This window comes from Schistocerca piceifrons, chromosome 1 (genome assembly GCF_021461385.2).
Source record: "Schistocerca piceifrons isolate TAMUIC-IGC-003096 chromosome 1, iqSchPice1.1, whole genome shotgun sequence".
Classification (NCBI taxonomy): Eukaryota; Metazoa; Arthropoda; class Insecta; order Orthoptera; family Acrididae; genus Schistocerca; species Schistocerca piceifrons.
This window is the reverse complement of record NC_060138.1, coordinates 224,151,933-224,178,919: the sequence shown is the minus strand read 5'-3', so window position 1 is coordinate 224,178,919 and position 26,987 is coordinate 224,151,933. Positions and strand designations below refer to the sequence as shown.

Sequence of the window (26,987 nt, the reverse complement as noted above, 5' to 3'; positions counted from 1 at the left end):
AATCCTAACATATTTACATGTGGTTTAAGTTTGTGAGAGACTTCTGTTTAAATCTAAAGTGTTCTCAAATACGTAGATAGACACTACATAAATCACTCAAGGGCACAGCACGGTCACAGTGTTGCAGATGTGATGGGGCACTCTTAACAAAAGATGACAAAATTTGGGTGAAGCACATGGTCCAATACAGCTCCTTGGTTCTGACCAGTGATGTACTGTCTGATATCTTGAGTTTATGATTGAAGGATGTCAACAGCCTGTTATTAAATGTTTACCGTTGTCTCAGTAGCTGGTGTAAAGTATGCTGTTTACTCCAAATATGTTGTGATTTACAAGGGTGTGGCTACATAGGAACGTAAGAACACCCCTTAAATTATTGCTAGGGAAACAAGTAGTGATCTTATTTATTATTTTTGTTATTATAGTGTCAAACTCTTTCCCCCACCACTCCCCTCCCCTCCCCTCCCCTCCCTCCTTCCTTTATTCCTTCCCAGATGGTACAGCCATCCAATGCTTCACCTAGCAGTCCTCTCATGTGCACCCCATTTCTGCACACTCCCATAGGGAGGACAAGCACCTTACCCCACACCCATCCCTCACCCCCCCCCCCCCCCTACCCCATACCACCTTCTTACCACCACCACCACCACCTCCTGAGCTAATTACTGCTCACGTCAACATCAGATGCAATCAGGCCCAAGTGCCTGGAGACAGTAACCTCCTGTTTCTATACAGAAATTTTCTTCATTGTGAATGACATATTAAATATTTTCCTGTTTTATGCGGCAGGAAATAGTAAGTCATTCACTGATCTAATGGACGCTATAGGCCCATCTGAAAAGGAGTTTTTTCAGTGTTTTGTTTAAGGCACACTGTTGTTGAGTGTTCTGTATTTACTCTGACAACATATCTTTTACTTGTACATACAGTCGCTGGATGGTTTGGTAACCTGGTGGGGTCCTTTAACACTGCCACTGGTATGCCTGCAGCAAGGAAACCAAAGCTGAAGAGTTCCAGGGCTTTAAAACTGTGCAATGTTGCCATTTTATAAGCTGAGAATGTCCTGGCACCTCATAGATAACACACATCTGCAATGTGTAGTCCCCCCCTCCCCCCTTCCCATTCCAACCAAATGATACGTTTTTACTAAAAAAAGCCTTACTCCAATTCAAATTCTCATTTAACTAGACTTACTCAACCACTGGGCCAATGTCTCAGTGACGTGCATTTTAAACAAGAAGGCACTGTGACAGCAGCTTCATCCAAGGCATTTACTGCGAATTTTTATGATAAACCTGTGTGTGTTTTACTTTTACTTACTATCTATGTGTCAGTTAACAGTGTCAACTTAGTGTTTGTAAGCAACTATTATGTTTACTATCCTGCCTGTATGTTGTTTTATCAGAATGATGTTACACAATTTTATGTCTGTTACTGATGTAGGTGTAATTCCTAACAATATCAGACACATTTTTAAATTAACCCTCGCAATACCAAGGGGGAGGGATGTACTTTATGCCCACCTTTTGAAAATATTGTATTCTAGTTATGTATTTTATGTTTTAAAATTTTGAGAAAAAAAAAGAACTGGCAAATAAAAACTGGGAGGGGGCACGAAGATCCCACTCATGGAGTGCAAGGAGGATATGATGGTGCCAAGCCGCGTCACAGGCCTTATGAAGATCTACATCTACATTGATACTCTGCAAATCACACTTAAGTGCCTAGCATAGGGTTATCGAACCACCTTCACAATAATTATCTATTATTCCAATCTCTAACATTGCTCGAAAAAAATGAACCTCTATATCTTCCCATGCGAGCTCTGATGATCTTTTCTCCATGTGTAGGTTAGCGCTAACAAAATATTTTCATTTTCGGAGGAGAAAGCTGGTGCCAAATTTCGTGAGAACATCCTGCCACAACGAAAAACTACTTTGTTTTAATTATGTCCGCCCCAACTCCTGTATCATGTCCATGACACACTCTACCCTATTTCCTGATAATACAAAATGTGCTGCTCTTCTTTGAAATTTCTCAACATTTTCTGTTAGTTCTATCTGGAAAAGATCCCATATCATACAGCAGTACTCCAAAAACAGGACAGACAAGCATAATCCAGGCAGTCTCTTTAGTAGGTCTGTTACATTTTCTAGGTGTTCAGATTATAAAACAAAGTCTCTGGTTTACCTTCCCCACAACATTTTTTGTGTGTTCTTCCAAATTTAAGTTGATCATAATTGTAATTCCTACGTATTTAATTGAATTTACGGCCTTCAGATTTGATTGATTTATCATGTAAACTGAAGTTTAGCACTCATATAGATGACTTCACACTTTTCATTATTTAGTCAACTGCCAATTTTCACACCAAAGATATACATTTTCTATATCGTTTTTGAATTTGTTTTGATATTCTGATTATTTTCATAGACAATAAACAACAGCATCATCTGCATACAACCTGAGATATGGATGTTCAGATCGTCTTCTAAAAGATTTATACAGATAAGGAACAGCAGAGGATCTATAAAAATACCTTGGGGAATGCCAGAAATCACTTTTGTTTTACTCTATGACTTTCCATCAATTACTGTGAACTGTGACCTTCCTGACAGGAAATGATGAATCCAGTCACATAACTGAGACAATATTCCATAAACACACAATTTCACTACAAGCCGCTTGTGTAGTACAGTATCAAAAGCCTTCTGGAAATCTTAAAATACAGAATCAATTTGACATCCCTTGTCAATAGCTCTCAATAAATGTGTGAGTAAAGAGTTAGTTGTGTTTCACAAGAAAGATGTTTTCTAAACCCATGTTGACTGTGTGTAACAGACCGCTTTCTTCGATGTAATTCATAATGTTCGAACACTATACATGTTCCAGAATCCTGCTGCATATCGATGTTAATGATATGGAACTATAATTTAGTGGATTACTCCTGCTACCTTTCTTGAATATTGGTGTGACCTGAGCAACTTCCTAGTCTTTGGGTACGGATCTTTCATTGAGTGAGTGACTGTATATGAGCTACAGCATCAGCATATTCTGAGAGGAACCTAATTCTTATACAGTCTGGACTGGTAGGCTTGCTTCTATTAAATGATTTAATTTGCTTCACTCCTCTACTTCTGTATTACTTATGTTGGCAGCTGTTCTTGATTTGATTTCTGGGATACTTACTTCATCTTCTTTCATGAACAAATTTCAGAAGGCAGTGTTTAGGAACTCTGAAACTTCCTGGCAGATTAAAACTGTGTGCCGGACCGAGACTCAAACTCGGGACCTATGCCTTTCGCGGGCAAGTGCTCTACCAACTAAGCTACCCAAGCACGACTCACACCCCATCCCCACAGCTTTACTTCTGCCAGTACCACGTCCCCTACCTTCCAAACCTTACAGAAGCTCTCCTGCGAACCTTGCAGAACTAGCACACCCGAAAGAAAGGATATTGCGGAGACACGGCTTAGCCGCAGCCTGGGGGATGTTTTCATAACTCTGCTTTGGCAGCACTGTCTTCAATAGTATTTCCATTGCTGTCGTGCAGAGAATGCACTGATTGTATCTGGCTGCTAGCACAATTTACATGTAACCAGAAACTCTTTAGATTTTTTGCCAGGTTTCGAAACGAAGTTTCATTGTGGGAATTATCATCAGCATCTTGCATTGAAGTCTGTGCTAAATTTCGAGCTTCTGTAAAAGATCACTAATCTTGGAGATTGTGTGTTCATTTAAATTTGGCATTCTTTTTTTATTTGTTTCTGCAATAGTGTTCTGACCAGTTTTGTGTACTAAGGGGGAACAGCTCCACCGTTTGTTAATTTATTTGGTATAAATCTCTCAATTGCTGTCAAAAATATTTCTCTGAATTCAAGCCGCATCTAGTCTAAACCTACATTGTTAATTTGCAAGGAGTAGAGATTGTTTCTCAGGAAGACATCAAGTAAATTTTTATATGGTTTTTCGAATAGGTATATTTTTTGTTTATCTTTGGAGTGTGGGCTACAATAATCAATTTCACTACAACAACCCTGTGTTCACTAATCCCTGGATCCGTTTTGATGCTAGTTATTAGCTCAGGATTATTGTTGGTAGCAGGTCAAGTGTTTTTTCACAACCGTTTACTATTCACTTAGGTTCATGAACTAACGGCTTGAAATAATTTTCAGAGAATGCATTTAGGATAATTTTGGATGATGTTTTATTCGTAGTTCCCGATTTACACTTTACCAACATACTGAGGGTAAATTAAAGTCACCTTTGAAGAAATCTGTGACACGATGACAGTGCTGAGAGAAGCCCTGCCGAACTGTGGTTTCCAACTGAAGCAGATGATTGACAGGAGACTGTCCCTCCCAAAAGCTGCACTGGTAAGGAGATAAAAGGCCCACGATTCAAGGACCCAACTGAGCCAACGAGCTACCATCCATTTTAATAACTTGCACGGGGCATTGGCCAGGCCAGTAACTATCAAATGCCAGTAACTATCAAAGGATGATGGATCCTTGACAGGCTTACGGGCAGGAACCACAACCCTCTCCCTCCATTGAGAGGGGAAAATGCCTTGGAGATAAATACAGTTAATCACTCGGAGGAGATATTGTGATTGTAGAGGACTGAGTTGTTGAAGCAATTGGATATGGCTGGAATCAGGGCCAAGATCTGAATTGTGGGAAGAGGTGAGGGCCAGAAGCAGCTTCCATTCAGTAAAAGGTTCATTGTAGGATTCTGCCTGACAAGGGATAAAATGTAAGTGGGAAGCTTCAGCCTGCTGTTTCTGGAGGAAGAAGGTGGCTGGATAGGAAGCTGACACAGATGTCATCGCAAAATGGGCCATGAGATGTTCCAGCAGAACTGACAGATCTGTACAAAGGCTACATGGAAGGTTTCCACTGACAATCTTGTAGGGTGCAGAGTGTAGTCCACACTCATGACGAAGGGACAGAAGAGCCTATATGAGACATAGCATTCCCAACACACTTGCTTGTTCTGTATGATTAAGTAATGGACTTTGCCGTGAATATGTTTAAGACCAGCAGAGGAAGGGTGGCACATAATATGTTGCAAAGCACAACAATTAAGACCGATAGCAGTGGTAACGGCCATGATCCACCACAAAACTGGCTGACAGCGAACAGGGCATGTCAAGTGGGAAAACGCAATGCTGGCAGTGCAGAATATTTTCTCAAACAGATCACAGACGACTTCATCACTACAACCTGACAAAGAAGGTGTGAACTCGACCTGACAGGTGTACAGAGGCCAATCAGCTTGATGGAAAAGCACAGCCGGGAAACCCCGTCATCAGGAGGTGGGAACGGAATGAGGGAATCAACAGGGAGTGGTCACTATCACGGGTGTCTTCATGTACTGTCCAGTGCAAGCAAGGATGGATAGAAAGGAGGAGGGAAGCAAGGAAGAAGTGGAGGAGATGAGAGTGAAATGTCACAGAAAGTGGCTTGTCAGTACTGAAATGAGTAGGGGAACATCACTAAGAAGGTACAGGTTTTGGTTCGCAAGAAACTGGTCAATGAGGACCCCCAGGCCTCTCAAGAGGGTGATACAGATTGCAAACCATGACTGCAGAGTCCAAGTGGATCCTGATGGCAACTGCTTCCAATCTGGTATGAAGAGGGGTCCATGTACTAACAATATCTGTACTGATCAAGGTGCAAACACTACTAGAAGCCCTCAAAGGGCCAACCCAGTTCTGGCAGAAAGCACAGAACCCACACAGGGTCAGTAAGTGAGCATCACCAGTAAAATGAGATTCCTGGAGAACAACACAAGCTGCTGAATGAAAGGCAATAAGGGCTTGCAGCTCCAGGTGGTAACAGTAGCATCCATTACAATTCCACTGAGTAAGCACACAGTGGGTATCCAAATGGAAGGCGAACGGGCTGGAGCCAACATGCCATTGGGTCACTACCCATCACCAACTAGGACAGGGTGACATCCATAATAAGAGATCAGACTCAGGCTGCAAGGGGGGAGATGGGACCTTCAGGGGCACCAGGAGGCCTTATCATGGGACTTATGTTTCTTCTTCTTCTTCTTCTTCTTCTCCTCCTCATCCATAGGTCAAGGAGCGTAAAGCATGGAGGGAAAGCAGGCTTCTGTATAATCCAGAACCAAAAGAGAGTGGATGACCACGTCCTGTGGCCAAGTTGTGGTAGCAGCTCTCCTGACTGAGAGACACTGCGATGAGGGGTCCCAGGAGGGACACCTGGAGGGAAGGGCATGGGAACTACAGGGGAGGGGAACAGGATAGGGGGATGGGAACAGAGTAAGGGTGAGGGAGGAGGGGAAAGGACATAACAGAGGCAAATATAGAAGTCATGGACACAGGATGAAGACTGTTTTATTTTTGATGAGCCTCAATCTAAGATAAACAATCAAGGGACTTATATTTCTGGATCTTCTTTTCTATCTTATAAGCTGGGCAATCCGGTGAGCATGGAGAGTGATGGTGGTGACAAATAACACACACAGGTGGTGGAACACAGGGGTTCCCTTCATTGAGCGGGTGTCCACATTCGCCACATAGAGGGTCCACCGTGCACTGGGAAGACATGTCCCTGAAAGCACCAAAGCACCTTCTGGGTGGCGGGCCACATGGCTTCACATCACACGGCACACGGATAACGCACAACCTAGACCTTCTCCTGGAGGGTATCTCCCTCAAAAGCCACATAAAAGTGCTGGTACTGAAGCAGTTGTCCTTACGACCTCTCTGCACAAGCCAAACAAAATGAATGCCTGTCATTCCAGACTGTCCCGGAAATCTGCATCAGTTCGGAGGATGAGGTCCCTAAGAAAAATATCTTGCTGAACCATACTCAAGGACTGGTGAGGTGTAGTGGACACCAGGACATCGCCAAGATGAGCACAAGCATGATGGGCTGCAGACTGGAAGTAATTTTGATCAACAGGAAACCTGGCTGCATCTTACTGAGAGACTCCACTTCATCAAACTTTTCTTTGATATTTTCTACAAAAAATAACAGCTTTGTGGTGGTGAATGTGTCCCCATCAGTCCTAGTGCAGACCAGGTAGTGGAGTAAATGTTTCAACCCAAGCTGGTGAGCCTGGCCCTCCTCCCAGAGTACAGCCAAAGCACGGAAGGCCACAGTGCCATAAAAAAAAACAGCATTCAATGATCCATTACAAACCAGAGAGACAGACATACGCAAAGCATGTGCCTTGACCCGCCCAGCCACAGTGAGGACCATTTGGCATGGTGGCCATTATCAGGAGTTCCGAAATCTCCAGAATGACAAGCAACCACTCCTAAGCATACATGGGCAGGCAACAGCTCAGATATCAGAAGTGTGATCCCTGTGTTGCCAGGTGGCTGCCAGATGGATATGTATGAGCCTCACTACCTCACAAACTGGCCATATGTGATGGTGACCTATTGGGGTGGATGGGGGGGGGGGGGGGGGGGGGGCTACAGTGGGGAAGAAAAAGGGGATGAAGGGAGGGGGACAATAAGCACCGCAGATGCTAGGGATGGAGTTCTTCCCCACATGGCTCACACTACGGAGAGAAAATTTAGAAGCGGAGGTAAATCCCCAAAGGCGGCCAAAAAAAGGGAATAGGGAACAAAACTGCAAGGAATAAAGGAAACCAGATGAAATGAAATTGGTTGACATAAGTAACAACAATACGAGAGTGGAAAGAGAGGGCAGCGGGGTAGGAGCAAGGACAGGTAGGAAGGGACACAGGGAATGAAGAATGGGCTGCAATACCTCGGCGCCCCGTTAGTGCCATGCAGGAACTCGTGAAAGAACCATGAGCCCCTTGGGGAGTGAGGCTTTCAGATGCCTAGAATGGAATTATCTTGCTGACATACATTGACTCCAACAGTTACGCATCTATGGTGCAGTTAAAGGTTTGCCTGTAAGTGCCCAGTATGTTTTCAATGACTTTCATCCCTAGTCCAGACAGGTTTTGTTCAGGAGTACCGTGGATTCTGTACCTGTATCTCATAGGAATCTTAACAATTTGCAATCAATATCTGGAATGAAGATGGCTTAAACGTTTGAAGAGACACACACAAGGGCATTTGTGTCACAGTTCCTATTTCAATGCTTTTTTTGTTTTGTTTTTTTTATGTAGGAAAAGAAGGGATAGCCATCACTGCATTTTAGTCTTTGTAATAAACTTTATTGTACTGCTGTATCTCTGTTCTAATAAATTATGCTGCAGTGACATTCTGATGTGCTTCCTTGGGCAATTTTGAAATTGTAAAAACGAAAAAAATGAAAAAAAAAACCCCTGTGTCACATGACTATTTCCATTTGATGCAGCTCACATTAGAAGTAAGCTGTGCTCACTACACAGATATTCTCAGTCTATGAATAACTACAAAAATATATACATATATTAATGAAGTCATGACACTTAAGTCTCACTAATATAGGTGTTTACCTGTTGTTGTGATTATGATTGGGTCCTGTAATTTTACCTCTGGCATATTATTTGAACCAGTTTTAGAGTTGTCACCATTTTTCTGTTTAGCTGCATCTTCTTTTTCATGTGATAATATATGCGCCTTACGACTACCTGACGTCCGGAATGATTTATTACAGATATGACATGAAAATGGTTTTTTACCTGTGTGCATCCTGTACGAGGAAAAAAGACATTAAATATTTTTTATAACATTAAGATACAAAAGACACAAAATTCAAACCAGCATAAACAATTCAGTAAAACAATGTCAGTATCTTTGCATAATCACTCAACTGTCAACTGTAAAGTTTATGTTAGATTATTACAGGCACATATAAATCCTTGAACTGGCAATGAAACAATTACTGATTGATTTTAAACCAATTTAATTTATTTTACATAAACTTTAACAAATTTCCCAAACTACTTTCACATCTTATGATTTCTTCCCATAGAGGACAAAGTTTTGTAGCCTATTTTCCAAGGTAATCTTGAATCAAATCATGTGTCAGTATCTCATAAGCTCATATCCAATGTAGAACAATATGGTATGACTTCCAAAAGTTAAATAACATGGCATCAACCTGGGCATCATTATCTTTACTGCTTTATGGACGTCATGGACTAATAACTGGTGGTGAGTTTCACATGTGAGATTCTTGTGGTGTTCAAAAACTTATGTTAACATGAATCACGTTTCCATCATCCAACAATGAAGTGGAACAAATTCTGTTCAACTTGAATCTGGTTCAAGGTGCTGGACATGGTGGTCATGTGTGCATGAGGTGGACTTGCTGGTGTGGAATGTGTATTATATTTTCTTTTCTGAAGAAGGCTTTGGCTGAAAGCTAAATGTGAAACTATCTTTTCATTGTGGCTGTCTGCATCTCCATGTATAACCTTTATGGTGAGTAGCAATCTATCCTTTTTCAATGTTGTTGATATTCCAAACTGGAGTTTCCATTCTTTGAGCAGAGACTGGGAAATCTATGGATTCATTTGCAAGGGGTACAGACAGGAGTGTTGTGGAGTACTACTGAAAAAGTTTTCCAAAAACTGTCCTGAGCAGCTAATTTGAAAGCCCAAACTCACTTGAAATAATTTACACCTTGTAGCTATAAACAGGCCTGATCTTATCGATGAGCAAATAGGCAGTTGTTAGCTCCCACTTAGACAATCAATGGACATTGTTTAGTTTCAGTACGATGGATGTAATAGAATTATGGGCGAAGTTTAAATGGATTGCAATTTGTGCTCTGGAGAAGTATGTGCCAAGTTAAATGGAATAAGGATGGAAAAGATACACTGTGGTTTAATAACAAAATTCAGAAAATGCTAAGGAAGTAGAATGCCCTCTCAGTTCAAAAGAGAAAGCACAAACAACAACAGGCAAAAGTTAGTACAAATTTGCACGTCCGTAAAAATTTCAATGTGTAAAGTATACAACTACCACCGTCATACTTTAGCAAAAGATCTCGCCGGGTACCAGACTAAATTCTGGTCCTATGTGAAATCGTTAAGCGCGTCAAAGGCTTCTATTCAGCCACTTGTTGGCCGGTCTGGTGGGGCACTAGAAAATAATAAAAAGAAAGCTGAAGTTCTAAATATCACTTTTAAGAAATCATTCGTACATCAGACAAACATGTCATCATTTTGCCACCACACAAACTCCCTTGCAGAGGATGTAGTAACAGGCATCCCTGGCATAGAGAAGCAACTGAATGTGCTGAAAACAAATAAATTGCCTAGTCTGGATGGAATCCCAATTCGATTTTACAAAGAATACCCTATGGCATTGGTCCCTTAGACAATTTTCATTTATTGCAAATCTCTCCCCCAGCGCAAAGCTCCAAGTGACAAGAAAAAAAATCACAGGTGAGTCCTGTATATAAGAAGGGTAAAAGACCGGACCTGCAAAGTTACGAACCAACATCCTTAATATTGGTTTGCTGCAGAATTCTTGAGCATGTTCTCAGTTTGAATATAATAAATTTCCCTGGATGGAAAGCTTCTGTCCACAAATCGGCACACTTTTACAAAGCATTACTCGGTGAAATTCTGCTTGCCTTTTTCTCACACAATATTATATTAACCATGGGTGAAGGGGAACAGGCAGATTTCAAAAAAAGCATTCTGACACAGTGCCCCACTGTACACAGGAACGCGAGCATACATGACAGGTTCTGAGGTGAGTGAGTGGCCCAAAGACTTCTTAAGTAGTAGAATCCAGTACAATATCTTCGACGGCAATTTCTCATCAGAGAGTAGCTGAGAGCAGTGGGGACAGAGTGGGGGAGGATCGCCGCTTAAAAGATGTCGGTGGCTAAAAAGACAGTGCCCAATCCGGAGTCTAGTTAAAATTACCTCCTCCCGACGACGCGTTCGGAAGGAAGAGGTCCAAGCACAGGGAAGAGCTTTCACGTCCCGCAATTTATTATGGGGAAGTGTCGACCAATGTGCATGCCATAAAAGAACAACACGACGACATAAAACGCTCCGTAGATTGGCGAAGGGAATCGATCGAATAGCTGGCCGAAGAAGAGAGACTGCAGCTTTGGCCGCTATATCGGCCGCCTAATTTCCACAGATACCAATGTGTCCTGGGAGCCAGAGGAACGCCACCGAGACGCCCCCAGGTGGAGCAAGCGCAGACAGTCCTGAATCCAGTAGACCAGAGAGTGGAAAGGGTAGAGAGCTTGGAGACTGAGGAGAGAGCTGAGAGAATCTGAACAGATAACATACTGTATCCACTGATGCCTGCGGATGTATTGGACAGCCTGGAGAACAGCGTAAAGCTCCACAGTATAAGCCGAACACTGGTCGGGAAGCCGAAATCGATTTGGGGTGTCGCCAACAATATAGGCACTCCCTACACCTAACAATGTTTTTGAGCCATCAGTGTAAATAAATGTGGCTTCCTTCATTTGTGCACATAGAGCAGCAAATGCCCGACAGTAAACAAGTGAAAGGGTACCATCCTTAGGAAATTGACAAAGGTCACGAAGCAGGCAGATCCGGGGACGGAGCCAAGGCGGTGCTGTACCCCAAGTTGTCAAGGTTTTAGGAAAGCGGAAGGAAAGAGAATGGAGCAGTTGACAGAAGCGGACTCCTGGTGGTAGTAGGGAGGAAGGGCGGCCTGCGTACCCTACATCCAAGGAGGCGTCGAAAAAAATGTCATGGGCTGGATTAGCAGGCATGGAAGACAGATGGCTAGGGCATAACGACTTAGAAGGACTGCTCGCCGACTGGACAGCGGAGGTTCACCAGTCTCAGCAAAAAGGCTTTCCACAGCACTGGTGTAAAAAGCTCCAGACACTAAAAGTAATACACGGTGGTGGATAGAGTCAAGACACCGAAGAATAGATGGCCGAGCAGAGGAGTAGACTATGCTTCCATAGTCCAATTTCGAGCGCACTAAGGCGCGATAGAGGCGGAGAAGGACCACTCTGTCCGCTCCCCAGGAGGTACCATTCAGGACACTGAGGGTGTTGAGGGATCGCAGACAGCGAGCCGAAAGATAGGAAACATGGGAGGACCAGCACAGTTTTCTGTCAAACATAAGACCCAGGAATTTAGCGACGTCCGAAAACAGAAGGTTGACAGGTCCTAGATGTAAGGAGGGAGGAAGAAACTCCTTATGTCGCCAAAAATTAACACAAACGGTCTTACTGGGAGAAAAACGGAAGCTGGTTTCGAAGCTCCAAGAGTGGCGGCGATCGAGACATCCTTGAAGACGTCGTTCAAGAAGGCTGGTCCGTTGAGAGCTGCAGTAGATCGCAAAATCGTCCACAAAGAGGGAGCCTGAGACATCAGGAAGGAGACAATCCATAATTGGATTTATGGCAATCGCAAACAGTACAACACTTAGCATGGAGCCCTGGGGTACCCCGTTTTCTTGGGAGAAAGTACGGGAGAGAATAGTGTTCACCCGCACTCTAAATGTGCACTCTGCCATAAATTCACGAAGAAAAAGGGGCAGCTGACCTCAAAAGCCCCAAGAGAGCAGTGTGCGGAGGATGCCTGTCCTCCAACAGGTATCGTATGCTCTCTCCAGATCAAAAAGTATTGCTACTGTTTGGCGTTTCCGGAGAAAATTGTTCATGATATAAGTGGAGAGAGCAACAAGATGGTCAACTCCAGAACTATGCTTTCGGAAACCGCATTGGGCAGGTTTTAAAAGACTGCGGGACTCCAGCCACCAAGCTAAACAGCAATTCACCATACGCTCCAAAACCTTACATACACTACTCGTGAGAGAAATGGGGCGATAGCTAGAGGGGAGATGTTTGTCCTTTCCAGGTTTTGGAACAGGAACGACGATAGCTTCCCGCCATCGTCTGGAAAAAGTACTGTCGGTCCAAATTCGATTATAAAGGCGAAGGAGGTAACGCAGACTATGGGTTGATAAATGCAGCAACATTTGGATGTAGATACCATCCGGCCCTGGGGCGGAGGAGCGAGAAGAAGAGAGTGCATGTTGGAGTTCCCGCATGGAGAAAACAGTATTATACCTTTCGCGATTTTGAGAGAAGAAAGCAAGAGGTTGCACTTCCGCTGCACGTTTCTTCGGGAGAAACGCTGGCGGTTAATTTGAATAGCTCGAAATCCCAGCAAAGTGTTGACCCAATGAGTTAGAAATTGCGACGGGGTCCACTAACGTATCACGCGCGACATTGAGCCCAGAGACCGGGGAGAAACTAGGTGCGCCTGATAACCATCGAATCCGACTCCAAACTTCCGAGGAGGGAGTGAAGGTGTTAAATGAGCTAATAAAGAATTTCCAGCTTGCCTTCTTGCTATCGTGGATGACGTGATGGCATCGCGCACGCAACTGCTTATAGCGGATACAGTTAGCCAAAGTAGGATGGTGGCGGAAAACGCGAAGAGCACGTCGCCGCTCACGTATTGCATCACGGCATGCTTCGTTCCACCAAGGAACTGGGGGGCGCCGGGGCAATTCAGAGGTGCGTGGTATTGAACGTTCCACAGCTGTAAGAATAACGTCTGTAATATGTGTGACCTCATTGTCGATGCTAGGAAAGTGGCGGTCATCGAATGTCGCTAGAGACGAAAAAAGTGTCCAATCGGCTTGGGCAAAGTTCCAGCGTCGCGGACGCATATATGGCAGTTGAGGCTGCAGTCTAAGGACACATGGAAAGTGGTCACTCGAGTGTGTATCATCAAGGGCGAACCATTCGAAGCGCCGAGCTGGCGGAACAGTACCGACCGAAAGGTCCAAATGAGAGAAATTTGTCGTGGAGGCAGACAAAAATGTAGGGACCCCAGTGTTGAGGCAAACTAGATCTGCTTGGTGGAAGACGTCTAGCAATAGTGAGCCACGTGAACAAGGATGTGGAGATCCCCAAAGCGGGTGGTGGGCATTGAAGTCCCCAACCAGCAAATAGGGGGGTGGAAGCTGACCAAGAAGATGAAGGAGATCAGCTCGTGCCATTAGTGTGGACGATGGAATGTATACAGTACAAAGAGAAAAGGTATATCCAGAAAGGGAAAGACGGACAGCGACAGCTTGGAAGGAAGTGTTTAAGGGGATTGGGTGATAATGGAGAGTACCATTAGAAGAATCATGAGTCCTCCATGGGCTGGAGTGCCTTCAACAAAGGGGAGATCAAATCGGACAGACTGAAAATGGGGGAGAACAAAGCGGTCATGGGGACGCAGCTTTGTTTCCTGCAGACAGAAGATGACCGGCGAGTAGGATCTTAAGAGGATCGACAATGCATCCCGATTTGCTCGAATGCCGTGGATATTCCAGTGGATAATGGACATAGGGTGAACAGAAAATGGAGGAATGTGACCAAGGTTGCCGTCAACTCAACGACTACTCAGAGCTTGCGATCGACAGCATGGAATGGCATTCAGCCGAAGATCCTGATCCATAGGTTGTTCAGGAGCAGCTCCTGCCACCAGCGATCGGCCGGTTGATCGGCCGCCAGCAGTGCGCCTCGGCGACACAGAAGATGGCCGAGGGCAATTTCCGCCAGGTGGTGCTGTAGATGAGACACGCCTTGGCGGAGAAGGAGATGAACTGGGTTTTGTATTAGCCTTCTTGGAAACATGATGTTTAGATGAAGCAGGAACCGATGGTTGTGAAGTTGGGGTACGTAAAAAATCTTCACGAGTATGCTCTTTTTTCGAAGTCTTGGTGTCTGACTTTCGGGCTCAAGATTTAGCAGAACCCGATGAAGGGTGAGCCATAGAGTGGGCAGGCGAAAGTGGTGAGGTTGAACGGGCGATCTTTGCGCTGGCCGATCTGACGACCGTGGCACTAAAGGTGAGGTCGCAAGTCTGCGTGCCGCCTCCTTTGTTGGCCGAGGAGAAGCAAGGACAGCGCTGTATTTTCCTGTCTGAGGCACGGTGGGCTGTCGACTGGTCAATAATTTTTGAGCAGCAAAGGTCGACACCTTTTCCTTCATTCTGATTTCCTGGATGAGCTTTTCGTCTTTAAAAATGGGGCAATCTCGAGAGGAAGCAGCGTGGTCACCCATACAGTTGATGCAATGAGGGGATGGAGGTGGACAAGCACCCTCATGGGCATCCTGCCACACGTAACACATTTGGCCGGATTGGAACAGGACTGGCTGGTGTGACTGAACCACTGACACCGATAGCAACGCGTAGGGTTTGGGACGTAAGGGCGAACGGAAATTATCTCATAGCCTGCTTTGATTTTCGATGGGAGTTGAACTTTGTCAAATGTCAAGAAGACAGTGCGGGTTGGAATGATGTTCGTGTCAACCATTTTCATAATTCTATGAACAGCCGTTACGCCCTGGTCAGACAGGTAGTGCTGAATTTCTTCGTCAGACAATCCGTCGAGGGAGCGTGTATAAACGACTCCACGTGAGGAATTTAAAGAGCGGTGCACTTCAACCCGGACAGGGAAGGTGTGGAGCAGTGAAGTACGCAGCTATTTTTGTGCCTGGAGGGCACTGACTGTTTCTAAGAACAAGGTGCCATTCCGTAATCTGGAACAAGACTTTACAGGACCTGCAATTGCGCCGACACCTTTCTGAATAATGAAAGGGTTGACCGTGGAGAAGTCGTGATCTTCGTCAGACCGAGAAACAACAAGGAACTGTGGCAACGATGGAAGAACTGTCTGTGGCTGAGACTCAGTGAACTTACGCTTGTGAGCAGACATAGTGGAAGATGAGGAAACCGTTGCGGAAGAATCCCCCATGATTACCGGTGTCTCCGATGGCGCGCTCCTCCCTTGTGGGGGCCTTCTCTGAGGGCACTCCCGCCTTAGGTGATTGTTCACACCTCAGGTCACACCTCCCGACAAACGGACGGAGGGACCAATCGGCACTTTTGGAAGGTATCAGCTCGGGTAATCACCCCTCCCTGGGCCTGGCCGTTACCAGGGGGTACGTACGTGCCCTACCTGTCTACCCAGGGCAGGGAATTATGCGTTACCCCGTCACCGGCAACGCACAAAAATGCGTGGGTCGGCCTTCAGACACGCACAGGGAGGAAGAAAGAGAAAGGGAAAAACAAAGAAAGGGAAAGGAAAGAAGAGAGGTCTCAAACGCCGCAGCGGAGAAAAGGGTAAAGAGAGGAGGTAAGGAAAAGAGAAGGACAAAGGAAGGATGAAGACATACAAGCAGAGAAGGCGAAGAATGCGTTACATTTACGAGCGTCCGTCTCCGGACGTAGGCACAAACCATACTCCCAGAGGGGGAGAAAGGGAAGGAAAGAGCCAGAGGTGAGGGGAGGGGGGGCGAAGATGGGGGATAGGGAAGGATGCGGAGAAGGAAGGTATGCAGCCCGGAAAGGAAGGAGGGCCACATTAGCTTGGGGTCCCGTGCTCGCTATGCACGTATCCGCAAAAGAGTTGTGGACCCCCTGGGGGGGGATGTGTCTTCCTAAAACCCTGAACCAATTTAAACCAGAATTTATGCACATATCCCTTACTGTCAGACAACAATTGCTGTGGGGGTAAGACTCACCTATCTATCATAGTTCAGGAGACATGATGTCATAAATGAGGTGAGTGAAAAAGTGCCGCATCATGCATGACATTTAAATATATTACTTATGTGCTGCTAGCTCTATCTGCAATAAATTCTGCAGACAATAACCAAATATGCTTCTAAATGCACCTACAAAATTATATCATGGTACTAAGCACAGTTTAGAAGATACAACACCATAAATACCGAGATGCGTGGAAAAAAAATGCTGCATTTTCCATGAAGTTTTAAGACATTTCTTCTTTACTACTACTACAGTCAAGTCAACTTGAGTAAGTCCCTGACATCTTGCAGTGCTTTTGATAGCTTTCAAAAGCAAAGTGCAAATGGCTTTAGTTGAAGACAATAGCAGTTCTTAGAGCTATGAAGAGGCATTGCCAAAGGGACAGTTACAAAATTGCACTGTAGAAATTCAAAGTAGCTGCATCCAGAGTATAGATTCTGTTTCGTAATTTCGATGGAGTTTCCACGAATACATGAAAATGAAATTTTTTCCATAGTACACTACAAACACAGTTCGTTTCTTGTTTACGTTTCTAATAGAAAATTGGCAAAATGAATAATAGGACAATGCCAGGTTTGTCAGCTGGTACAGATATAAAACCAACACAAGAAATGGCTATGAACACAATCTACATAAAGCTCTGTAAATGGTTCTACATTGCTAGAGGGGAAGCTGATTCTTAGTCATCCTGTACTGCAGCTGTATTGCTCTTCCGGGAAACACAAATTTCCCCACCACAAGCACAGCTCGCTTTTCCCTTTGCAGACAGACTATACCTCCTCAGCATTTCCTGTTCAGTTCTGTTACATGAATTGAGAAAGTAGCTTCACTAATCTTGTGTTTATATAGTGGAGTCATTTTCTGTTTATTAAATGAGAACCTATTTACAGCAGTTAAGTGAACTAATACAGCAAAAAAGTTTAACAGTTGGAGCTGTCAACTGAAGAGCCTGTTCCAATTAAAAACATGCTGTGAATACATATCTGATAACTGTCAATCTGATTGTCTCCACCATCACTGTCTAGAATATTTTTCATCCCAGCCTCATCTCTCACAAAAGACCTACATGCTTAAATTGTCTCCCTTCGCAACAAAAGGTGGTTACCTAGGTCTTATGGAACTCAAGGTATTTTAACAGAAGTCAAGCAAAGCATTACAGAAGATTTTTCTTCTAGACTTGGACATGACTGGTCCCATTCCATCAGATATATTCACACCCTTAGCAGGATACACTGTGCATGTGTTGTAAATGGCTCCACTCAGTGTAGTCCACTCTACCAGTGCTAGCATATCCAGAATGTAAGAGATTCATGCAGTCTATCAGTAACACTATGGCAAAAGATGTGCAGCTTCTTTCTGGTCATTCATTAATTCACCACCAAGTGGCAACAACACAATGAAACAGTTTTACAATACACTATCAATGTTAGACAGCAGGAAGGTGCCACATTTACCAATCCCATCCCTTTCCCACCAGCACTACAAAGATTACTGACAACATCACATTCATAAATTACACACTTCTAAGCCACTGTTCATAGGAATATATTTTATATTAAGCTCATATAACAACTACAAACAGGTATTCATTTAATAAAATGAAATAACTCCACCAGATACTCTTCAACAAGAGCTCAGTGAAGTTATTTTGTTTGCTCATGTAAAAGAATGGACAGTGGGGACGTATAGTCAGTTTGTAAACTAAAAAGTGAGCAGCACTCATTGGTGGGGAAGTTACCTTTCTTGGAAGAGAGCTTCATATCCATAAAGAATGATTAACAATAATTTTCCCCCTAGCAGTGTAGAAGAGTGTACAGAGATTTACATTGATTCTTTCCATATAAGTTTCTTACGTTACTGTTATTCGTAACTCATAACTGTATTCCATGTACAGTTAATGCACTGTGTGGAAAATAACAGATTCCCCAACAAGTCTATAATCTGTTTCACCAGTGATTCATAAGGTGCACCACGGAAGATTCTGCATAATGCCCTGTAGTTGCTTCTTGCTATGTAATGGAGTAGGTAAGAGTGAGGAATCACCTGCTTCCTCTTCTTTTGGCAGACCTATGACAGAGGTGACAGCATGACCAAAATCCAGTGACTTGCCTTCTCGCATGCTTCTACCCACCACCTTCGGTCAGTCTTACCCCAAAAACACAATTTATCCCTTAATATGACTCTACTGCACTTAAGCATGGTCCAACGTTAATATTTGTTCTTAACCCTCTTCATTTAACAATAAATATTAATTTTTTACCATACATCTAAATGATAGTGATTACTCTGCAATTCCCAATTAAGTACCTGGGAGAGGTTTCATCGTACCAGTTTCAAGCTATTTCTCTGCTGTTCCACTCTTGAACAGCACTCAGGGAAAAATGAGCATTTAAATCTTTCTGTGCGAGTTCTGACTTCTCTTATTTTGCTATGATGATCATTCCTCCCTAAGTACTTAGGTGCCAACAAAACATTTTCACACTCTGAGAAGAAAGTTGGTAACTGAAATTTCATGAGAAGATCCTGTCGCGATGAAAAATGCCTTTGTTTTAATGACTGCCACCCCAATTCATTATCATATCCATGGCACTCTCCCATATTTCATGATAGTAAAAATGAGCTGCCCTTCTTTGAAGTTTTTCAAAATCCTACATTGATCGTATCTAATGTGGATGCCACACTGCACAGCAATACTATAGAAGAGGATGTACAAGCATAGCGTACACACTATCTTTAGTAAACTCGTTAAAAGTGTTTTGACAATAAATCATAGTCTTTGGTTCCCTTTCCCCACAATATTATCAATGTGATCATTCCAGTTTAAGTTATTCACAACAGTCTTTAGATTTGTGTGATTTATCGTGTACCCGAAATTTAGTGGATTCCTTTTGGTACTCATGTTGATAACTTCCATTGCCACTTTTCGCAGCACACATATATCTTGTCTAAATCGTTTTGTAATTTGCTTTGATCCTCTGATGACTTTACAAGACAGTAAATGACAGGATCATCTGCAAACAATCTAAGAGTGATACTCAGATTGCCTCAGGAACAGCAGAAGGCCTATAACACTTCCTTGGGGAACACCATATATTACTTCTGTTTTACTTGATGACTTCCTGTCAATTACTATGAACTGTGACCTTCCCAACAAGAAATCAGAAATCCAGTTGCACAACTGAGATGGTAGTCCACAGGCATGCAATGTGATTAGAAGTCACTTGCGAAGTACAGTAACAAAAGCCTTTTGGAAATCTAAAAATATGGAATCAATTTGACATCCCCTGTCAATAGCTTCGTGAGAATAAAGAGCTTGTTGGGTTTCACAAGAATGATATTTTCTGAATCAGTGTTGGCTGTTTGTCAATTAGGTGTCTTCTTCGAGAAAGCTAATACTGTTCGAACACAGTATATCTCACAGAATCCTATTGCAAATCGATGTTATTGATATGGGTCTGTAACTCAGTAGATTACTCTTATTTTCTTTTTTGGGTACAGGTGTGACTTGTGCAACTTTCCAGTCTTTAGGTACAGATCTTTTAATGAGTGATCAATCAATGAGGACACTTTTTTTTTTTTAATAATCTGTGATTTTTCCATCTTCTGCCATGAGGAAACTATTATTTCTAAAGAAAAAATGAATAGAACCTTCTTTGTAAAAAGCATTATATGGTTTAATTTTGTAGTTGGAGACATATTCGCTATAAACTTCACCTTGTTTCTTTTAGGTTACTCAAGAAAGACATAAAAAAGTGACACCTGAATGCCCCCCACCCCAACAGTGGGCATTTTTAGTTGTAGTCATGACACTATAAAAAAATTGGTGACTGCAAGACTTTTTTTTACCTAATTTTCTTTTGATTACTACAAGGGAGGGTGGAAGGTGTAAAAACTGTAAAGCGACACGAAGGCTTACAGTAAGCAGGCAGTAATAGTCACGCAGCAATTATGAGACTTGCACTGGATAGACTAGCATGGAGGGCTGCATGGAACACCTCTTGGGATTTACCACACCAAGTTTTCTTTCTTTTAGAAAAGTGATATATCAATATTGGTACTCTTGCACTTCTATCTAAAAATGCTTCACTATTCTTCAGGTGGTGTACAGAGTTTGATAAGAATTGAGAGGAATGAATTGTAAGCTGAAGCTTGAAGTAAGTCCATGAGGGATACATTGAAGAAGCAACCGTAAGAGCCATCCCTATAGATGGCAGGTCCCACGATCTAATGCCAAACGAGCACAAGAATTTTAAATTGCTCAGTGTTGAGAAAAATACTTTTATCACAAGAGGAAAAAGTCTCCTTACTTTTAACTGCCATTATTGTCTCATCTAGCCTTCAAAGTTTCCAAAACAGTAGCTAGCATTTGACTGTTACTTTTCCTCCCCACCTACATTATTTTATTTTTCCCTAATAAATGTACTCCGGCTTAATCCAAACCATTGTGAAGTACAATGTCCATTCTATTTCCTCTCTCTTCTGTAAGTGAAAGGACATCCTACACTCCATAAAATAATGTACACGTCAGACAGTTCTTGAGAATTAAAGTATGAATTGTTATCAATACGTTAAGGCAATTTCTCCCCCCCCCCCCCCCCCCAAATACTGTAGCACATCTAATTCAACTGATTTTGAGCAGCATATTCAGTAACCAATTAATAGTATGTTACCTATTATACATATATTACTCAGATACATAGTACATATAATTTAGTAATCTTAACATAATTAGCCCCCCCCCCCCCCCAAGCAGAAGCTTATGTGTGAAATACAGATCCCCAATTTATTATCTACATCCATTACCTTAAATGCACATTTAAGCTACTTGGTGCAGAAAACTGCTTGAGGCATATAACACAAGTGTAGTCTTTCACCCCTGTATGTGTCCTGACATGAGCAGTGAGGGTGGACTTCACAGCAAATGATCTGTAACAGTGCAGGCACTGAAACAAAAGAAAACAAAATTTGAGTCCTTTCCAATTTGTACTGATCAATACTTCCATGCATTCAATCAAATGAATATGAATCACAGCTATTATTATTGGATTTTTTATAATGGGATCAACCAATAGCCATTGTAATTTTTTTTCCTTACTTTATTCTGTGTGAGGTTAGATGGAGCAATTTGGTATTAAAGTTATATGATTATCAGGTTTACGGTATCTTTGCAACAAGCTACTCATTTCAAAACTATATAGCTCAAAATGTATTTGCCCAACGACGAAGTTTTAATAGGTTATAGACACATATACTGCTAGTGGAAATCTCAAGTCACAGATTTTTCTCAATCGCCCAAAAAAAGTTCTTATGATTTTTCTAAAATAACTTTTCTCAGACGACGATAAAAATTAACTGAAACTGTGGGTTTGTTTTGGACGTCTTTTTTGTAGTTCTAAGTTACTTCAGAAAAAGCAGAACAACTTTTTTGTGGTCGATTGAAAAATTCTTTAACTTGAGATTTCCTTTGCCAATATATGTGCCTATAACCTATTACAATTTTATTAACATCAGACAAATACATTTAAGACTTCTGATAATGAATAAAAAACCATCTTACTTAATGTACCGCAAAAAATTGAAATCTATATTAATGTGAAAAGATAATTACAAGAAGTCCCATAATAAACAGTGTGAATTCTGTAATATTCCTTGCAACAATATTTTTAAAAACTTGCTGTAACAAAGTGCATTGTGATGGTATCCAATCACATACTGACTTGTATAATACTATGGTTCTACAACATAACGATAATTTGTAAGAATTCCAATCCTAAAGAAAGCAGTCGCTGATAGGTGTGAAAATTACAGAACTATCGGTTTAAGAAGTCATAATTGCAAAATATTAACAGAATAATGCAAAAAGTGGTAGAAGCTGACCTCGAGTGAGATCAGTTTGGATTCTGGAGAAATTTAGGAACATACGAGGCAATACTGACTGACTGAGATTAGAAAATGACACACTTAAATTAGTAGATATATTTTATTACTTGAGCAGCAAAATAAATGATGCTGGTCACAGTAGAGAGAATATAAAATGAAAATGTAGGCTGCCAATGGTAAAACAAGTGTTTCTGAAGAAGAGAAATTTGTTTACATCAAATGTGGATTTAAGTGTTAGGAAGTCTTTTCTGAAAGTATTTGTACGGAGTGTAGCCATGTATGGAAGTGAAACATGGACGATAAACAGTTTAGCTCAGAAGATAATAGAAGCTTTTGAAATGTGGTGCTGCGGAAGAGTGCTGAAGATTAGATGGGTAGATCTTGCAATTAATGAGGAGGTGCTGAACAAAACTGAGGAGAAAAGAAATTTGTGGCACAATGACACATTCTGAGACATCAAGGGCTCACCAGTTTAGTAATGGGGGGAAGTGTGGAGGGTAAAAATTGTAGAGGGAGACCAAGAGATGAATACAATTAGCACATTCAGAAGGTTGTAAGTTGCAGTAGCTATTTGGAGATGAGGAGAGAGTAGCACAAAAAAAACTGCATCAAACCAGTCTTCAGACTGAAGACCACAACAATAACCATAATTTATGCTAAATTTACCTTGTATGGCTTCTCACGAGTGTGTATCCGAATATGTCTCACAAGATCTGAAGGTTTCTTGAACTCCTTTGAACAGTAGGAACACTGGTGCCATCTGATCCTTCCCACTCGCCTTTGTCTAATTATATATCTCCTGTAAATTAAGGCATTCAAATTTAACAAAATTATTGAGTTTAAAAATATTGTATCATCATATTTCTACCTCTTTTCATAAAGATATAAAAAGTGACTTTATTCTTTCTACTTACCTCACACTTCCATCAAGTGCTTTGTCTGCCAAGGTAATAAGAGAACTTTTCTGCCTTTTAGATGTTTCACTAGACTGGCTTGGACAATCTGTCTGAAGTGTTTCTTCTCTTACTGCTTCTGAAACACGTATTTGGCAAGTATGGAATCCTAAATTGTCTAGAAGATATGTTTAAAGGCTCTTAACTGACATAGGTTTCAAATGAAAACACGCTGCTCATACTCAAGTATAACACATGCAAAGTCAGCACTAATGTGAGGTGGTGTCTCCAGAAAAGAATTTTCAGCATATTTATACCTGGAGGAGATGTTTTATCAGATAGACCACTTTTCATTAAAGCTTGCTGCAAAATGTCTTTAGGGTCTGCAGCCTTTTCTTCAGTTTTCTTTGATGGCCCCTCTATCGCTTCTCGTAATCCTTGCAGCTGTGTCATGACAGCATTAACATTTACCTTCATGGCTTCTTCCGGATCAAGCACAGCACAAACCTGTAATGTTCAGTGCATTATTACAACCTGTCATAGTTCTTCAACTTGTATTTTGTGGCAATTATGATCAACTCAAAAGCTCATCAAGAAAACAAAAACAACATTGAATTGGGGGGGGGGGGGGGGGGGCACTGAGAATTTAATCTATACTAATATTACAAATGCATAACTAGCTCTGTGGATACATTAAGTCATAGAGAGGCACAAGAAAGACTGCTAAACAAGTGAGCATGGAAACAACAACTCATACATATGTGATGCTGTCTCTGGCTGCTGAGGCCAGACTGACCTGGCAGTCTGGTCTCAGCAGTCAGAGACAGTTGTCATGTACGTATGAGTTGTTTGCAAGAATGTGTGTTTGTATGTTGTCTTATTCAGAACAAGGCTTTCTGACCGAAAGCTTACTTGTTTAGCAGTCTTTCTGTTGCGCCTGTCTGCAACTCTATATCTCCACTATATGGTGAGTAGCAATCTATCCTTTTCATAATATTGTCATTGTTCCATCCTGGATTATCTATTGTTTGATTAATTAGCTCTGTTATGCTTTCACGATTAAACAGCTAAACTGTCGATTTAATTTGTTATAGAGATAGCGAGCATGCTGAAGAATAACATACACTATTTTAGAAATTGTTTAGTAAAACTATATTTACCGATTTGGAAAATATAGTGTGAAATATGGAGACAATTACTCTTTGAGAAAGCTAGTGACTTTTTAGCTGTCACATTTATGAAAGTTGTTTTTCATAATATGATTCAACATTATGAATACAATGCTTATTGAATCCTAAAAGTTTTAAACTCTTACTTCCATACTAACATCAGTCAGAAGCCCATTGAATTTTAGCTGCTGAACTGAGACACTCTAAGACTCACAATGACAGCATCATTTAAATGCTGTACAATAAACAGAGAGTTATTGTACATTTACATATTGAATGAGGGAGGCTTTTAGTGAGTCTGTATTTGATTATGACGTGCCAGTGCAGCTGCAGGTAACAGGCAGACATGTGGTCTTGTGGGCCAGTCAACATGATATTGCTGCTATTCATGCCCGACGCAGTACCTCAACTGCATTACATGCAGTTGTATTTCATTATGGCAAGTTAATGGGGGAGAAAACCTTCCACCTTTTCACAGTATTTCTACACCAATGAATGATTCATCATACACAAGTACACTGACTTCACAGCAACTATCCGTCAAGAGATTGGAGCAGAGTTTGGTGAATTGTTCATCAAAAATTCCTACTATCAGATGTCAAATGCACTTGATTGGATGTGAGCTTAGGGAAGGTTGTAACTTGGGGAACGTTGTAACTAGAGTCATGCTGCACAATATCAGTCTAATACCAAATCCTCTCTGAAGAAAATATCAGTTACAGATACCCTCACACAGATTCATTTGTTCTGATCAAAATGCAATTTGGTCATGGAGAAGGAAGAAACTGGCTTTAATTGCTGGGGTAAGCCCTGCCATGATCAACTGGAACGTCATTTTACAACTGAACTTGTGCACATTCACAGAGACAAAACACCAGTCGTACATTTGGTATAGGGGTCGTTTCACTCACGAACTATCTATCACTGGGTCTTGGGTTCGATTCCCAGGTGGACCAGATTTTCTCTGCTCAGGACTAGGTGATGCGTGTGTGATATGACACTAATAATCAATATCACAATGCATGTTGTGAAGGCTTTTTGTCACATTGCCTACAACATCTGGATTCTGAAGATGGGAAAATACAGGGTGATTCAAAAAGAATACCACAACTTTAAAAATGTGTATTTAATGAAAGAAACATAATATAACCTTCTGTTATATGTCATTGCAAAGAGTATTTAAAAAGGTTTTTTTTTCACTCAAAAACAAGTTCAGAGATGTTCAATATGGCCCCCTCCAGACACACGAGCAATATCAACCCGATACTCCAACTCGTTCCACACTCTCTGTAGCATATCAGGCGTAACAGTTTGGATAGCTGCTGTTATTTCTCGTTTCAAATCATCAATGGTCGCTGGGAGAGGTGGCCGAAACACCATATCCTTAACATACCCCCATAAGGATAAATCGCAGGGGGTAAGATCAGGGCATCTTCTCAGCCGTCCAGAACTTTTCCCTTTGCACAAACACCCATTCTCTGTAAACTGTTTATACCAACATTTAATACACCACCTATCAGGAGGTTTAACACCATACTTCGTTCGAAATGCACGCTGAACAACTGTCGTCGATTCACTTCTGCCGTACTCAATAACACAAAAAGCTTTCTGTTGAGCGGTCGCCATCTTAGCATCAACTGACGCTGACGCCTAGTCAACAGCGCCTCAAGCGAACAAATGTACAACTAAATGAAACTTTATGGCTCCCTTAATTCGCCGGCAGATAGTGCTTAGCTCTGCCTTTTGTCGTTGCAGAGTTTTAAATTCCTGAAGTTGTGGTATTCTTTTTGAATCACCCTGTATAAGGTTGTAACAGGCAGTTATTACAAACTTGTTCCAAGATAGTGCGGTGTAAAAGAAGATTTAAAGAAAAAAGCAGTGTAAAATATATCATTTTTTCTCTCTTTAAATACAAAGTAAGTTTTTCAAAGCATGTCGTCCTCCAGCCACTTAAATCTTTTCAACACAGAATTCACTGCAATGGACAGAATGCATTAAAATCAACAATTTCTGATGATAAAGATACAGAAGTTTCACTTCACTCAGTTTTCATGTGCTCTCTGGTACTGCAACAAAGGAACACAATATACTCTCACACAAAATAAATACTATTGCTGCACAACAGATTCCGAACTATTTAACTGGTGTGGCTATTTGAAAATAGACTTCCAATGGCACTCATTTTGAATGAAATTACGTGGAATGCAACTAATTTAAAACAACTTACTATTGCATGGTTTCATGGACATGTAGAAAGAAAGAAATTAGACTAGGGAACATCAGATCTTCAACACCATCATCAACAACAAATGGAAAATTCCTAAATGGAATTGATCATTTGTTACATAAATGGTTTGCTTCATATTTTGTTATATCAACAATAAAACCATAATCATTAAATTTTACATTACGTGCCATGTAAGAGAAAGCATCACCAATACAAAATTGGTATTGTAATGTTTTTTAACCCAATGGCTGCTGTTCAATTAAAGATAGTTGAGGGATACCACTTTCTGCAATCTCCCTCAGCAGTCTTTAATAAAACCATAACTAGCAATTTTAACAGTATCTGATGTTGCAGGGT

General features: G+C 41.7%; 1 protein-coding gene across 1 annotated transcript in view; it reads right to left on the bottom strand.

Moving 5' to 3' along the window:
- Nucleotides 1-26,987, bottom strand: part of LOC124792233 (zinc finger protein 236-like) — a 231,929-nt gene that overhangs the window by 120,068 nt on the left and 84,874 nt on the right. Inside the window, exons 11-15 of the mRNA XM_047257923.1 lie at nt 23,552-23,741; nt 23,256-23,373; nt 23,008-23,140; nt 21,265-21,404; nt 8,440-8,636 (exon numbers count right to left, since the gene is read on the bottom strand). Of these exons, the coding sequence (XP_047113879.1) occupies nt 8,440-8,636; nt 21,265-21,404; nt 23,008-23,140; nt 23,256-23,373; nt 23,552-23,741 (778 nt within the window). The remainder of the gene's footprint in view (nt 1-8,439; nt 8,637-21,264; nt 21,405-23,007; nt 23,141-23,255; nt 23,374-23,551; nt 23,742-26,987) is intronic.